This window comes from Macaca fascicularis, chromosome 5 (assembly GCF_037993035.2).
Source record: "Macaca fascicularis isolate 582-1 chromosome 5, T2T-MFA8v1.1".
Taxonomy (NCBI): Eukaryota; Metazoa; Chordata; class Mammalia; order Primates; family Cercopithecidae; genus Macaca; species Macaca fascicularis.
Genome location: NC_088379.1, coordinates 61,392,309 through 61,410,502, shown reverse-complemented (window position 1 = coordinate 61,410,502; position 18,194 = coordinate 61,392,309). Strand labels below are relative to the sequence as shown.

General features: G+C 38.8%; 1 protein-coding gene across 1 annotated transcript in view; it reads right to left on the bottom strand.

The window, feature by feature from the left end:
* Positions 1–18,194, bottom strand: part of ADAMTS3 (ADAM metallopeptidase with thrombospondin type 1 motif 3) — a 288,029-nt gene that overhangs the window by 269,025 nt on the left and 810 nt on the right. Inside the window, exon 2 of the mRNA XM_005555100.5 lies at positions 17,149–17,176. Within this exon, the coding sequence (XP_005555157.3) occupies positions 17,149–17,176 (28 nt within the window). The remainder of the gene's footprint in view (positions 1–17,148; positions 17,177–18,194) is intronic.

The following is an 18,194-nucleotide window of genomic DNA, read 5'->3' as shown; positions in this document are numbered from 1 at the left end:
TCCAAGAAGGTTGTGAGGAAGATTTGGTCTTCCTCCGTGGTGAATACTTTTATAAACTCTAGTTTAGAGAGAAAAAACAACTCAAAATTTAAGAGAATGAGCACAAGTGTCACGGGTGCAGAGTGACAGGGTGGAAAGTTTCTAAAGTAAGGAGATGAATCAAGCTCTTGTATGTGTACTGACAAAATCTAGCCCAAATTAACTATAAATGTCTTAAAGATAAAGAACTCCCCACTCAACTTGGTACTCCCAATATCATCATACAAGATTTTTTATGTGTCAGGGTGTCTTGTCAGTTGGATTTGTTTGATGCATATTAAGTTAGTAATACAGGTAACCAAAGAACATTGGCCCTATCTAAGCTGCTACACACACTGACTTACAAGACACATTATCCAGGCCCATGAGTGTCTGGCTGTCCCAATAATCTCAGTGATAGCTTTTTCTCTAACCATCGGTTGACTGTTTCAAGGGAAAGAGGAAGCAGTGCTTAATTTCAGTGTACGGATTTCCCAATTCCACTGAAGGGAATTCACACAACCAAAGTCTAAATCAGTATATTGTACTGATGCCTGGATTAAGTGACTAGAGAACAAGAACATTTAGAAAAATGCAGGGAGGCTTCTCCATACCCAACAGGATACTCAGCGGCTTATACATACAGTAAGCCATACATCCTACATGTATGTTCCATTTTTCCACTGTCAGGTAATATGTTCTAAATTTTTATTCAAAATAAGAATGGTATGTTTCTATAAAGCTTTATTTTCTCTAATGCTAAATAATAAATCATTCCTAAAAAGTACGCATAATAAACATTTCTTTCTTTCTTTTTTTTTTTTTTTTTTTTTTGAGACGGAGTTTTTGCTCTTGTTGCCCAGGCTGGAGTGCAATAGTGCGATCTCAGCTCACCGCAACCTCCACCTCCTAGGTTCAAGCAATTCTCCTGCCTCAGCCTTCCCAAGTATCTGGGATTATAGGCATGCGCCACCAAGTCAGGCTAATTGTGTGTGTGTGTGTTGTGTGTGTGTGTGTGTGTGTAAGTAGAGATGGGGTTTCTCCGTGTGGGTCAGGCTGGTCTCGAACTCCTGACCTCAGGTGAATCGCCCACCTCAGCCTCCCTAAACATTTCTTAAATTAAATGCTTGAATGAGTCATTTTTCTATTGGGAATTAAGGTAACGAGGAAAAAGATACGATTGGCAACCCTCTGGATTACCATCTCCTGGGTGGTAGTTAATGGAACTGACAAAGGAACTACCCAGTCACCTGCCATTTATTAGCAGAAAAAGCTCCAAGCTCTATGATTTGTGTTTGAGAATATATCATCTCTAATACAACAATCATAGTAGGTAAATCCTATTACCTCTACTTTATAAATGAGAAAGCAGACCTAGAAGGCTTGACACATACAAGCAAAGAATCAAAGGAAAATTCCAATTCTCATCATTTTGACTCTGAAGACCATGCTCCTATGCTCTCATTCACTTCTGAATAGATGGAGCATCTTGCTGTCAAATTCTAATTTAAGAGCTGATTTATAAAAGAGAACTACCACAAGAATTACAATGTTCTACCCACCTGCAGCCAGTCAACCAATTTTTCCTCTAGCGTAGCATCAAAAATTTCTGTAAAAGACTCTTAAATTCTAGGTTTTGGAAGGAGAAACTGGGAGGAGGGGCAGAAGCTCAAAGCAATCAAAGCATTTTAATTTCAGATTACAATCACAGAAGTAAACCAAATTATATCCAAGGTTCATTTACTGCATTCATAATTTTCACATTTTACAGGCCCAAGTACTTTCACAAAGCAGGAAAGCCTATGGTTATTGAATGAACTGCAGAGTCAGAAAGCAATAAGTTGGGTCCACTTGTGATCTTCAGCAAGTTCTTTATTTTCTCTTAGGCTCTGTTCCCTCAACTGCTAACTGGAAGTTAGTGACAGTTCCAACTTCCTAGGTTTGGTGAGAGTTTTACATAAGATCATGTAGAAGATTCAATAAATATCAGCTATTACTAATTTAAGTGTAAGTTAGCCACTCATTAAAATAATGTTGTAGTTCATCTTTAAAGTTAGAAACTATAAAATTGTTAGATGAGGTGGCGGAGGGGCCACAGTAATAGGTATGTGAAGGTTTTTGTGGGCCGTAAGTTCCACAGGCACAGAGGACTATAAATTCTATTACTGGTAGCTTATTACTCAAACATGACCCAATGCAGTGATTTAGCCACAACCCACTGCTATCAGTGCACATATAGTCCATCTCCCTCCTAGTACTATGGATGAATTGTCTGTCATCTCATCTAAGAGTAAACCCTCTACTAGTGCACAACATTCTAGCCCTTCTTGCCTTTTCAAGAACAACTGCCTTTTCAGCAATGTCCTCTCTCTCTTTCCTCATCAAGTTTCCCCACATCAAGTTTCCCTACATCAAGTTTCCCCACATAACTAGACCATTCCCACCAACAGATAAAGAAGCTGACATCCTATCTCCCATCTTTGACAAAAAAATATTTTGGATGACATCCCTCCCTCTAGGTAATTTTTTCACTCCCCTTGAGGGCAAAAAGCTTCAGAACATTGACTCTATTAGGTGTCTCCAATTCCACTCTTTCCATTCTTCCTCCTTCTTGAACACATTCCAATCAGCTTCTTTTGGAGTCACGAGTGATCACATGTTGCTGAAGTCAATGGCCAAGAATTGATCTTTTTACTTTTCATGTCAGGAGCACCTGACCCAGTTTATTTCTCTTTCCTTCTCAAAATATTTTCTTTATTTAGCTTCCAGGTCATCATTCTCTCATTATCTCACTGGTCTCACCTTCTCATGCTCCTTTACCGGTGTCCCAGTGTTTCCATGGCCTGGAAACAATAAAATGTCACAAGACCTGATCCATGGACTCTTCTCTTCTGTGTCTGCCCTCTGGAGCTGGTGAGCTCCTCCTATCTTAAGACTGGATGCCTTCACAACTGTGTATCTCTAGCCCCAGTTTTAGCTGTGAGTTCTTCTCTAGTAAATCCAATTGCTATGGAGTCCTACAATGTAGATATTCACAAGGCATCTCAACTTATCATTTCCAAACGTAAACTCCCAATCTTCCTGCTCTCATATCTGCTCCTCCTTTCCCATGTCAGTAAGTAGCAACTCTATACTTTCAGTTACTCAGAGCAAAAATTTGATTAAAACCATCCTTAACCCTTCATGTACTACAAACTCAATCTTTTACCAATTTTGTTGATCCTAGCTTCCATATACATCCAGATTCTGACCACTCCTCACCACCTCCTGGCTACTACTGTAGTCCGAGCCAACATCATCTCAATTTTGAATGTGCTTCTAAACTGTTCTCCTTGCTTCTGCTCTTCCCCTTAATGGATTATCCTCAAAATAGAGTCAGAATAATTAAAGTGTCACATCTTATCACTCTTCTCCTCAAACCCATCCCACTCAAAGTAAAATGGCTCACAAAGTCCCAGGGCTTGAAGCTGGAGATTCTCACATCTCAAAGTTTTTGTACTTGCTGATTCCTCTGCCAAAGGATCTTCCTCTCAGCTGCCTGGCTTACTCTCTCAATTGCTTCAGACCTTTGCTTAAAAGTGACCCTCTCGGTGAAGTCTTTCCTGACCACTAGCAACCATCTTACCCTCTGTCCCCTTCTGTGTTTTATCTTTCTCCATAAATCTTGTCACCATCTGACATCCTATAAATTTTACTTATATGTTTATTAATATATTTTTATATCTACCAGCATATATACTTCATGAAGGCAGGAGATTTTATCTGTTCTCTTCACCTCATTTCCCCACTGCCTAAAAAAGAACTTGAAGTTACTCAATAAACATCCATGAATGAAGAAATGAAGAAATGAGTGAACGAAAGAGAGCAGTTTGAGCCAGAAGGGGTATGTGAAATTAGCATGCATCTTCTTTTGGCTAAATAGTCATTTTATCACCAAGCCATTAATGATGGCAAACTGCACCAGCCATGTACCTCTAAAGCCAGAATTTTGCTTGCAAAGCTTGTGTATATTTCTCACGGTTCCTGCTGCCCTATAAACCAAACATTTCTTAGTATCCAGGTCTTACCTTTTAAGCTACCAAAAACAAGAAATGGATCTAATCATTAAAACAGACCTCCTGTAAGACAGACGCAGAGCCCCGCATTCTTAGGAGCAGGCAGCAGGAAATTAGCCCCCACTCTGCAATCTCTTTGGATATTCATAGAATTTTAACTATACAGGTCAAAAATTTAAAAGAGCCAAAAGTCAGGGTCCCTAATCCCTGCTCTTTCTTACAGTTCAGGCATCTCAAGTAGATGGGATTATTTTTTCTCAAGTTAGTGGTAGAGAGCCTTTAACCTGCTCCTGCTCTCTGGAAAGGAAGGTTTTTCTCTGAGTACTCCAGGCTTCTCTCTATCCCTTCACTCACCCTTCCCTGGTGAAGAAGAGTGAATTATGTGGTTGGGAAGTCTGGGAAGCATAAGAAATTTGCAAACCTCAGCACCTCCTCCTCATTCTGCTTCCTGGGAATGAGCCTGATAAGGGGTACATGTTCTCCTTAGCCAGGGGCAGCCCTGCTCTGGACTGATGAGGCCTGACAAGTACAGGGTGGAGTATTGGTAGCCAGTGCACTTGCCTGTCAAAAGTGGGAGCCTCATTCTCCACTTCAGCCTTTGCTGTAAAAGATACTTTCTTTTTACCTACGTCTTCAGTTTTTCTATTTCTCAACTTGTTCAGAAGCTAGGCAAGCAAGAAGGGTATTTTTTATTCAGGATCTCCTCAGTAACTTCAACTACCCCCAAGAAAAACTGTTGTCACATCTCCACTGGCAGCCTAATTATAACGTAAAAAAAATTTCTTGTCAAAGAATTCTCTTTTATCTAAATTCCTCACTCTAGAGTTTAATGTAATGCCTTCTTCCTCCTTGTACTGTGTAAAATAACCACATTTTTGTATATATGTGCATGAGTGTATTTGTGATATGCATATAAATTTGTGCAGACATATGCAGTTAATATGCACAACCTACATCAAAAGCTTTAAAGGAGGCGATGTTCGTTGTTTCAATATACTTAAACATTTTTTACTTTCTATGTTAATGTCAACCATGTTAGATTTTCCTAGTGGTTTCCAAACTTTAATCATTATCCCTTTACACATATCTGTGTTTTAGCATGATACTCTGCACATAGTAAACCCTCAATAAATATAGGTTAAAAGAAAAGTTCCCTTAAACTATAACATGAACGGCTCTGTTCTCTATTGAGAATAACTTGTCTTACTCTCTCTTCATCCTTAATATATCTAAACCAAACTGAATGTTCACCTATTTAGCTTGCCCTCCTGACTTCGCTATTTCTGTTCATGAAGTGCTGATTCTCCCAAATCAGGCTAGAGAGCTATTTTATACATGTCTTATAACTTTCCCCCATATGACATCATTCAAGTCCTACTGCTTTTTCTTTAGCAATTTCTCTCAAACTAACCCATTTTCTTCTAATCGCTTTTAAGATCTCATCACCTCACACTGAAAAGCTGTAACTACCAAGTCCAAATTCCCCACACAGAATTTCTCACTACTAAATGTTATATAAATTATACCAAAATAGTGTCTAAATTGCTGTCAGAAAAATTATTTTAAAGGTCCAGATTGAAAATACCTAGGTTCTACCACTTACTACCTTAGTGATTTGGGTCACTACATTAGTTCTTATCTGTAGATTACAGGTAATAGTATTAACTTCATAGGCTTGTTGTAAAATTTAAACGAGCTAATCAATTCACAGTGCTTACAACACTGTCTGGCACATAGTAAATATTCAATAAATGCTGGCAATTAATGTCACTATGTTATTCCATCTAACTAGGCTCAATAGCTCACCATTACTTTAGGATAAAAGATAAAGATTCACAAAATCTGTATAAAGTAGAAAACAGAAAATCAGAGACTAAGTAACTTAACCCAAATAAAAATGTAGGTTTTGTATTTTAAAGCCCTCTGCACTCTGCCCCTTATTTCTTTTCAATTTCATCTCTCATATTAGCCTACTGAAACATTCTGTCTAATGTGCTCACAAGACCTGGCTTAAGCATGCCTACCCTCACAGCCCCACTCTGCAGCATCACTACAGTAGAGGACCACTGTTTTCTCTCCACCAAGGCAAACTGAATTGGGCCCCCAAGGCCTATCTCAAACCCTATCTTTTCCAAGAAACCTTCCTGGCAACTTATCCACAGAGTACAGACCTCCTGGCCTGAGCTTCCACAGTACTCCCTGTCAAGTCATTTAACAAAAGCAATGTCTGTACAAAAGTTTTTTAAAAATCCCTGTGGGAGAAGAGTTATATGCTTATGTTTCATCCTTTCAGAAACTATAAGCTCTTTGGGGCAGAAGTATAATACCTTAACTGTGTTCAAATGCTTGATATGGTTTGGATCTGTGTCCCCACTGAAATCTCATGTCAAATTATAATCTCCACATGTTAGAGAAGCCTGGTAGGGGTGATTGAATCACGGGGATGGACCTCCCTTTTGCTATTCTCGTGACAGTGAATGAGTTCTCATGAGATATGGTTGTTTAAAGGTGTGTAGCACTTTCTCCTTAGGTCCCTCTCTCCAAGTGCCACATGAAGATGTGCTTGCTTCCCCTTCACCCTTCCACGATGATTGTAAGTTTCCTGAGGTCTCCCCTGGCATGCCTCCTGTATACCTGTGGAATTGTGATTCAATTAAACCTCTTTTCTTCATAAATTACCCAGTCTCAGGTAATTCTTTACATCAATGGCAAAACCCGCAATTACTTTTGCACCAACCTAAGAGCAGTATGAGAACAGACTAACACATAGCCTTAGTGTACATTACAGGAAGGAAGGAAGGAAGGAAGGAAGGAAGGAAGGAAGGAAGGAAGGAAGGGAAGTCGGTCGGTCTAACCGATGGCTCTGTCTGGAAGTGGAGTTTCAGAGATTGCTCTGTGTGGGGGCTGGTAAGGTGCACTGTATGACAGACACAGTGGCCCATGCTCTAGGATCATCTTAACTCCTTTACATGTTCAGCCAGATATGCTACAGCTTGAAACAGACATCTTAGTTTCCTTCTAAGTATGTAGCAGAATAAGACACAAATACCCCCTAGGGGATACCAGATGTCCCCAATACATTGCAAAGGCCACACTATAGAACTGTAAAAGAACAAAAGTCTTCAGTAGTACAGTCAACGTTGCAAAGACCTTAAGCAACTTCAGTATAAATCTCTCATATGTCACACAAATTTTTAAGGGTCTAATTAATACCAAAGCTACCCCAGGCACATAGAATATTGAAATGCTTGTGATTGATGCAATATGGCTTACAGTTCCGAAGCAAGGAAGAGATTTGGGTATGATGGTTGAGCACTAAAGTTCTGGAGTCAGAAAGCATTGCATTTGAATTCTAGTTCCTGACTGATGCACTCTTTGCCATCTTACAAGCAAATTCTGAAAATTAAGGCTCACAGAGGCTACCTTAAAAACAGAAACAATAATGGAAACCAAATCAGGTGAAGTATACAAAGGACCTGGCCCATCTAACAAAACTTTAATAAATGAAAAGTGAGCTGTTATCATCACCATCATCACCTCTTAGCTACAGCTATAGAAAAAGAAAGTCCGTTTCAGATTCTTTCCAAATCCTAGTACCTAGTACCTAGACCTCTCTCCCCTATAATCCCATCCAGCCTGATGTGATACAGTTAGAAGGACCTTAAATTCCACATCAACAGAGGGCCTAAAATCCAATCTGGCTGTAACAATCCATGCCCCATTACCCAATCTAAAAAACTGGAATTCTCTCCCAAAAAGTGGCTGGTTATCTACTATGAAGAGGCAGTTCACACGGGCAATTTATTTTATCAGGTATAAATTCTCAGTATGCAATAATCTGGCCTCAAGAATGAAATCGAATAAGCATTTTCAAGATCAGCTAAAGAAGCAGCTCCAACAACAACATTTCCAAATCCTGAGCCAAGAGTAAGAGAATGACTTTCATCAGAAATGATGGGAGCCAGCTGCTCCAGGAAAGATGCAAGCAGGGTGAAGGATGGACATTAAAGAGGACGCCAAATGCCAAAGGGCTCAGCAAAGCTATAAACACTTAAGGGGAAGGGGACACATCTTCTCTCAAAAGCAATTAAAAATTAATTGTGACACATGCTGAAATTCTGAACACAGTCAAATTCTTTTCTCCTCACTTCAAACCCTCTAGGCTCTTATCACCACAAGGTCGACGCCCTCTTTGGTGTGTCTTTTATTTTAATTGCAAATCTATTTTCATAGTATAATATTTTTATGAAGCTATCTGAAAACTAAAGGTGATTGCTTTTTTATTCATTATTAAGAACGAACGAATAGTTGTGTACTTAAATTCTTCTAATTTTTAGAAATCTGGCTTTTTAATAAATATTTGTTGCAATTGCACAATATTTATGTTCAAAAAAGCCATTTAGGAAAGAACAACACATTCTTTAGTGTACTAGAACATGAAATCAGGTAAGAGAACATATTACAAAAAAAGAAAAAGCACGCTTTGAAGAAAGATATCCAAGAATTTTATTTGCTACATCTTAAAATGACCAAATAATTAATAACAAAATAAGTTAAAAAGATTTTGTTTTTAAGTGAAGCCCAAATGCCAAAATTTTAACATTCCAATCTCAGTTTTTAAATAAGCACCTCTGCTTATTTAGCATCATTAAGAATTTTACAGACTCGGAGCAATGTTAGGCACTCTAAAAATTATAATTTTTGCTAGATAGAACTTTGAAAGATTAATATTGAGTATAGAATTTGAAGCTATAAAAATTAACATTTGTCTCCAAGAGCAAAGGCTGGGAAAAATAAAATAAATAAGAAATGTGGACAGCATTGTTAAAGGTTTTCACTGAAACTTTACTTGCGATAATTACATTTTCCAAATCTAAAATAGCCTGGCTCATACTTTTGTCAAAAAGTAGGAGAAACTGGGACAGTCTACTAGGCCACTGAGCTAAAATCAAGCCATCAGCAGGGCTGCATTTTTTTTGGAAGCTGTAAGAGAGAATCTGTTTCCCTGCTTTTTCCAGCTTTTGGAGGCCACCGGCATCACCTGGCTTATGGTCCCCCTTCCTCCATCCTCAGAACCAGCAACAGGGGACTAAGTCCTCCTGCTGCCACCTCTCTGGTTCTCTCTCTTTTGCCTCCCTCTTCCATTTATAAAGACTCCTACTCTGATAATCCAGGATAATCTCCCTATTTTAAGGTCATTTGATTGTCAACCTTAATTCCATCTGCAAACTTAATTTCCCTTTGGCATGTAACATAACATACTCGCAGGTTTCAAGGATTCAGGCACAGACATTTTTGGCATGCCATTATTCTGCCTGCCACAGCCACTATCTCCCATCAATGTGCTGGAAAGCTATTGTATTTGAGGTATTACTGTATGATGTGTGACTCTTCAGCATGCATCCCTCTTTTTATTTAGCTGCACACCGATTTCACTTCAGGTTAACCATGTCACACTCCAGTCACACTCCTTTTAAATCAGGGGTAAAATGCCCCAATCTAGGTGAATCAAAGTACTGCATCCCCTGACCACAGTGAATGATTCAAGCTTATGACTAAATCAAGTAGCCAATAAAATCTCTACCAGGAAATGTACTGGACCTGTCAAAAAAGAGGTGTCTGTCTTCTGGGGTGAAAGGTAGAATGATAGCCTGGAGATGACAGCAACAGTCTTTGCCACAACTTGTGGGAGGTGTAGGGGGAGGTGAACCAATCCTACCCTGAAAGAGAAATAAAACCAATACAGAGGAAAAATGAGAAAGACACAAGGAAAAAGAGAAAGAGGGAATAAGAGAAAGAGAGAGATTCCATGACGGTATTATTTAAACTCTAGATCCAACTATACCTGACTTTGAAACCTCATCAATTTTGTTTTCCTTAACCTGTGTGAACTGGGTTCCTGTCATTTGCATCCAAAGGACTCATGACTTCTACATGATTTCTTTTAGCAAAATGGAATGAAGGCAATTCCAGCAAAATAAGGTGTAAGAAGTAAAAGAATTGTATCTGGTAAACATAAAATAGAGTTGGCATGGAATCCATATGGAGTAACTGGTTTTGCACCATTCATTTCTCAACTCCCTCTCTCTACTGCTATATTACAATTAATTAAACAATACTACATTGAGATACAAACATGAAGATAATACATGAAAACAGAACTCTCAAAGAGCTGTCACATGGTGAGCTGACTGGCTGGATAGTTTGTTACAAGTCCATGGCACAGGAAATTAAAGTTCCTGGAAATTCATGGTGATAGGCAGACCTATCTAAAATGTAGGGATTAGAATGAAGTACCTCTCTTTGAGTAAAAGTTTACAAAAGAAACAGCACAAGTCAAAGACACACTAATAACAATAGTTGTGATTCTATCTTGTTTACAATGTACCAGCATTTTATGAATGCTATGAAGTAAATAGTAGTATTTTCATGAGACTATGGCAAAGTAATTTATGGATTAAATGCTATTCCCATTAAACTACCATTGTCATTATTCACAGAATTTTAAAAAACTATTTTAAAATTCATATGGAACCAAAAAAGAGCTCGTATAGCCAAGACAGTCCTAAACAAAAAGAACAAAGCTGGAGGCATCAAACTACCTGACTTCAAACTATACTACCAGGCTACAATAACCCAAACAGCATGTTACTGATACAAAAACATACACACGAGCCAGTGGAACAGAACAGAGAACTCAGAAATAACATTGCACATCTACAACCATTTGATTTTCAACAAATCTGACAAAAACAAGCAATGGGGAAAGGACTCCTTATTTAATAAGTGGTGTTGGGAGACCTGGCTAGTCATATGCAGAAAATTGAAACCGGACCCCTTCCTTACATGTTATTTAAAAATTAACTCGAGATGGATTAAACACTTAAATGTGAAACCCAAAACTATAACAAAAAACTATAAACTATAAAAACCCTAAAAGAAAATCTAGGCAATATCATTCAGGACATAGGCATGGGCAAAGATTTCATGATGAAATTGCCAAAAGCAATTTCAACAAAAGCAAAAATTGACAAATGGGATCCAATTAAACTAAAGAGTTTCTACACAGCAAAAATGTTCATTGCAGCACTATTCACAATAATAAAGACATGAAATCAACCCATATGCCAATCACTGATAGACTGGATAAGAATATGTGGTAATATACACCATGGAATACTATGCAGCCATAAAAAGGAACAAGATCATGTCCAATGCAGGAACATGGATGGAGCTGGAAGCCATTATCCTCGGCAAACTAATTCAGGGACAGAAAACCAAGCACCATATGTTCTCACTCATAAGTGGGAGCTGAACAATGAGAACACATGTACACAGGGTGGGCAGCAACACACGCTGGGGCCCATTGCGGTGTGGGGTGGAGGAGAAGAGAACCCTAGGAAAAATAGCTAGGACATGCTGGGCTTAATACCTAGGTGATAGGTTGATAGGTGCAGCAAACCACCATGACACACGTTTACCTATGTAACTAACCTGCACGTCCTGCACATATACACTGGAACTTAAAATTAAAATTAAATTTTTTTCTAAAATGTAGTATTATGCCTGTTATACACAAGAAAGTAACACTTTGAGAGGTTAAGGTTACCAGCTAGAAAGGGTAGAGTTGGGATTTTAAACTACACAGTCAAAGTGTCTGTGCTCCTGACCACTTGATAGAGGAAATACGAATATTCATAGGTCCTCTCCTGTATATATAGATTTAGATTTTAGATTAAGAAATGGGGCCAGAGCTGGACACGGTGGCTCACGCCTGTAATCCCAGCACTTTGGGAGGCTGAGGCGGGTGGATCATGAGGTCAGGAGTTCAGGACCAGCTGGAAAAGATGATGAAACTCCATCTCTACTAAAAATACAAAAATTAGCCAGGCATGGTAGCACACACCTTTAGTCCCAGTTACTCGGGAGGCTGAGGCAGAGAACTGCTTGAACCCAGAAGGCAGAGGTTGCAGTGAGCCGACATCGTGCCACTGAACTCCGGCCTGAGAGACAGAGTGAGACTCTGTCTCAAAAAAAAAAAAAAAAAAAAAAAAGAAATGGGGCCAGTGTAGTCCCAGCTACTCGGGAGGCTGAGGCAGGAGGATAGCCTGAGCTAGGGAGATCAAGGCTGCAGTGAGCCATGATTGCACCACTGCACTCCAGTCTCTGTTACAGAGCGAGACCCTGTCTCAAAGAAAACAGAAACAAAAAAATGAACTTACATGTAAAAGAGAGGATTTTACACGTAAAGGAACGAGAACTGGAACTCATGAATAATGCCATCAATCATTGTTTTGGTTTGCATATCTAATATACAAATATACTTACTAAATATTAAGAAAAATTGTTGGAAATGTGATTTAATATCTAAGACCACAGTATCTGAGGAATCATATATTTAATCCTTTTTTTCTTGCTACAAGTTTCCTAATAGCTATTTTTGTTTTATCAATCATTTCAAGAGCAAGATATACTGTTTCATGCTGCTCACAATTTGTTCTAAATTCCATGAAGATTCATCATGCTGAATTTGTGGCAATCATTTTCCTAAACAAGAGACTGACCGTTTTACCACAAAATTTCTCCTAGGGATTTACAGTTAGTCAGCAAAGTCATGTAAACTTCTTTGGAAAATTAGGAGGTATAAATAATATGTGGGAACAGAGGTTGCTATGCTAGGAAACTTCCCATGCTCCACTATGCATTTTAAGGAATATACAACTCTCAAATTGTACTGCATGATGTAGATGAGTCTTCTTGTAGTACTAATAAAATTACAAAAACATTTGTATAATTATTCATATTCATTGGGTACTTGAGAGTTAGAAAAATTATGAATTCACTGCATCTTTCAGATTGCATAACCAAATATTTAAAAATCATCTTCAAATATCAAAAAGCAGACAGAATTAATTCTAAAGTGAAATTTTAAAAATCAATGCTTTCCTAAGTTGCTAGTATGAGTTCAGATCATACAGACTTGTTCAAAAGCCATTTGTCAAAATGTATCATGTGAATTTGTTTTTACTCCGTAAGCAAGTTCTGGGGCTCTCACCTACATTTTATGAAGGATCCCCTTAAACCTCCTTCACCACACTTTCTAGTACTGCTACTGGCAAATTGGATTGACAGATTTTAATCTTAGCTTAGCTTATCTTTCCTGATGCCAGCAATAGGGCAAATGATCCCAAGTAGGCTATAGTAAAAAAAAAAAAAAAAAAAAAAAAAAAAATTAGTTGGCATTCCAAAACTACACATAGAATTCAATTCAATTTACCAAATACTTATTGAGTACAAACAGAAAAGCATAAAATAATGATAGGCCTGGGTCCCTGCGCTTTGTAGGGTGGAAGAGGAGTTCCATGAGGCCTTGATAACATTGAATAATTAATTGTATAGCCATTGTCACCATCTTCATTTTCTTAGGAACCAATTCAGCCTGGAGAAAGGCACAAAATAAGGAAATTCAGAACACAAATAAACCTTAATATAATAATATCCTGCTTGCTAGATCTATCCATTGAATAACCAATACTTGAGGACCCACAAGGTACCAAGCACTATTTTATGTACTAGAGATACAACTGGCATCAAAACAAAGTCTTTGCTTTCATGAGGGTTAATCTAGTGACAATGCTTACTGGTCAATAACTAGGTAAGTGACTCACACTAAACCTTACAAACCAAAACCTGAAAATGGTGAAAAATTATCTCTTAGTAAACTAGATATCTGAGAGAACACAATTAGCAACTTTATTTTTTTAAGATTGGGATGTAATGGAATTTGCAACTGGGGAACAGAAATAGGACAGATGCCCCAATTCCAAGAGGAATCAGGAGAGGGAAGATATGCCCCAATTCCAACTGGGGTCAGGAAAGACAAGACAGCTTAACACTAAAGGATCACAATGCTTTTTCCTCAAATGATACTCAAGCAATCTCAGTGTCGGCTTATGAAACGAAAGGACTGAGAGAGTTCTTTTTCAGATTTTCCAATTTCTACAGAACTATGATTGTTTCCTAAACCACATGTGTCATTGAGCAAGCCTCCTTACCCAATTGGACCAGCCACACCAGTTTCCCACGATTACCTCAGTATGAAGGCCATACTCTGAGTCAGAAATGACAGTGCTCCCTGATATCCCCTAAAAGTATGTCAATGATCTCATGAAACATACTTACACACATACACAGAAACATACTCAAACACATAGATATATATGTATGTATGGGTATAGGTAGGTGATTAGAGAGGCAGTTCCTATCTGGTTGGCAAAGAGGGACACAACTAGGTCAGGGTTCAAAACCTATTTACCCATTTTTTGTAGGGCAAATCCTACTTTCCCACATACCAAGAAGGTATTTTTCCACTGGCTGAAGAGAAAAGGAAAGAGGCAATATCGTGCATGAGACACTAGATTGGTGACATAGCTATACGTATTCTAACCTGTCCCCATCACAAACTGCCTTCTCCTTACCTAAATAAAAGCCTTCCTAGTCTAGAGGGTTGAAGCATATAAGCTACATTTTTGAAAACTGACCGTCTAAGTTAAATACTAAGATGTACATATCCTGTGACTCTAGTTATAAAGAGCATGAAAAACTGACACAATCAATTTATCCTGTTAGATGTCAGGAGAGCAGTCACCTTTCACAACAGGAGAAAGCTTGGCAGTTGGCATGAGGGACATACAGCGGTGCCGGTAATGTTCAACTTATTGATCCAGCTGCTGACTGCACAGGAGCATTCACTTGGTGAAAAATCGGCAAAGGAAACTTATATGTACTCTCCTACATCTATATTACATTTCAATAGAACGTATTTTTAAAATTTAGTTTCTCAACTTGTGGTTTACTACTGACTTATATTTAACCCTTCCTGAGACATTAAATTCTTTAGAAATTATTCGGGGCCAAGCAATGTTTTTCTAGCCAATTTGTTGAGCAATAAAATAAATAAATAAAATCTACAAACATTATTTGTCTTTCCTAATGTATCTTTGATCAAATAACATGTCCCCAGGTGGTTATATAAAACTACTTCTAAATCAGTTAATAGAAAACAAAAAAAAAGGAATGTTTTCAGGAGTGCATTTTACCAAATCTCCAGGTTAGCAGTGCCTTTACACATAGGGGACAGGTGAGTAAAACTAATTACTGTACATAAGATTTTCTTACATATTATACATAAACCAAAGTGAAATGATAGTTATACTTTTGCTATCACAAGACCTGTGGGCCAAAATCTAATTTTTTCAATCTGTTCTTCTCTTCATTCAACTTGAAAATGATAAATAAGAATGGTAATAATAAAAGAGAGAAATCCCATAAAACAGATGAATATGGGAACAAGTAAATCCCCAGCACTATAACCTAACAGGGCTCTGCCTCCTCTCTTTCATACTGATTTATCTCTCTTCTGCCAAATTTAAGCACACCTGTACTATTTTCTTCCCTTTGAAAGGGCTACTATAGTAATTTACTTTAGCAAAACAACTGAACCAAACTTTGGTTCAATCCAGGGCCTCTTGTATGAGAACATCCTAATTCTATCTTAAAATGTTAATCAAAGCTATATATTTTATGAAATTTTTTGGTGGAATGGGTGATCTTAAGACATCTTTTTAATTTGCTTTTGAAAAGTTGGGACATGTAAGTAATCAAATGTTTAAGTAATTAAAAATAAGACAACTTTCTTCTCTCTACTTAAGAGTTTGTTAAAAAACATTCTCTAAAAAGATAAGGATTGATGGCTGAATGTTACCAACTACAAATGACAAGTATCTATTCATAAACACTGTATTTTTAGTGCAGTTCTCAGTGCCTTTCCTCCCCACTGTTCTGCTCTTGCCATAGAAGCCTAAGCTAGGGAAATATATCCAATGATGAATGCTAAGCACTGAGTAGGAAGGAGCATTTTGATATATGCTCATATATTACAGGCTACATACACATATCTCTGGGCCTAGCTCTTGGGTTTCTTAGTTAACAAGTGTGGATCTCCACACTGTGTACTATAACAGGTAGCTGTGCAACTTCTCAAGCTTCATTTTCATTTTCCTCATCTCTAACATAGGCACAACAGTATCCCCACCTCATGGTGTGGCTGTGGGAATCAGTTGACATAATGTACATGAAACAACAACCCTGTGCCTGGCATTTAATAAACGGCCAATGACTTGTAACTACGTTTGCAGCAGCAGTAATAAAAACTCTTCTTCTAAAAGACGGCTTTACAATATCACCTGACAAATACAGAATTTACAGAGACTAATACTCTGCCAAAAAGAAAAATTATCTTTTAAAGTAATCCAAGTAAAATGTGTATGAAAAGACTTTGAATGTAGCCTGGCTTCTTGCCAGATGACTTTCAGTCTCCACATTCACAACAAATACATTACTCTAAACAGCTTCAAGAAAGACCATGGACTTCTGAGTGACCTGTTGCAAGTCACTTACACTCTTTGAATCTCAGTCTCCTCACCCATAAAATGGGAGTAAGAATCTCCACAGCATCAGGAGAGTACTGGGATTTTAGATATTAGCAAAAGGCCTAACAGTATCTTTCAGATCAGGACATAATTATTTTAAAGCAGATTGAATAACAGAAGTCATCAGAGGATTTACCCAAAGCAGGAAAGATTGTAAGACAAAAATTTCCATCCTCCGTACTTCATTGTTCTCTTCTATGTAGCATTCTTGCCTCCTGTTGTACTCAAATGTTCTCCTCCTAAATGCTACAGAAGTTGATGATTTTATTTCATTCATCTCCACATCATCTTCCAGCCCCTCCATCACCTTCCAAGTACATATCAGTGGCTTGTACAAAGACAGTAATAAACTGATGCTTGAAATGCCCAACTGCAGAAGAATTTTTACCTCACTATAATTTAGCCCGAGGAAAGTGGGATCTTCCTCCAGAAAGAGGAAGAGAAGAACAGAAGTGTTTCCGGACTACAGATTATTTTTTTTAACCACCAGTGGGAAACATTTCAGAAACAATATTTTGCTTAGCTCACTTCACTCCCTTACTTTCAACTTAAGATTAAGAGTGGCATCTGAGAACAAAGCTTACCTATTTGCACCATTTCTTCATTACCAGCCTGGAAAGGAGGGGGAAAGCAAGAAAAAGAAACAGTTACTGGGTTTCATCTTATCACCTTGCGAGTTTTATTTCTACCATTAATGCTTTCCAAGAGCTAACTAATCAGGAGATGCTAGAGACTGGGATTGGTGCCTAAAGCCTGCACCTTGGTTTGTAGACGGTTTCATGAGACAATTCCGTAACAATTTGGGGAAGGCAGTTGTTTGCCCCTTTTCATTTTAATTTAACACTTATGAAGCCAGCAAAAATACATACACACACTCAATACTCTGTTCTGAAAATTCTACTGGGTCTGGATTAGAAAAGTCTATGAATTTAAACAGGCGAAAAGAAGCCTAACGGGGGCCTGATTAATCAGATTTAAGGTCAGGAATCAACTAGACAATTCTCTACTTTTTACCCTATGGTCGATTAGACCAGGCCGACCGGAGAAGCTACGAAAACTAACAGAGAAATTCTGTACCCAAAGTCCCATCGGCCCAGTGCTGATATAATTTACTACAAACGGCTCCCCTGGCGGAGCCTTCTCAAGGACTCTTCTGAGAGCATCGGGCTTCACCTTGAGTCTCCAAAGGGCTGGGGGCAGGGCCGAAAAGAAACAGAGCTGCAGTCAACTTAGCTTTAAAAAGAGGAGGAGTTGTGCAGAGGGGGAGGGGAGAAGGCGGCCGGCGCCTGCAGCCTCTGCCCAGGAAAACGCAGGGCAGGAAACGTCTCCAGCCCCCCTCCCCAACTGTCAAACCCTAGCCCGGCTGTGGTACTCCCAGGACACGTGTCTACAGGATCTCTCCCTGTACGGCCCAAGGACTTCCTGAAACCCCCGCCTCCAGCTGCCCGAAAAAACCGTGAGTCAGTTCGGAGGAGAGAAAGCTCCAGGAACCCGACTCCGGCGGCAGCAGCCAGAGCGCTGGGATCCCGGACCCAGTGTCCGGAACTTCATTCAAGCGCCCAGACCGCCCTCCAGAAAGGGGAAGCCCAGATGACCCGGCGAGGATGGGAACTGGCTGCGGTTTGTCACT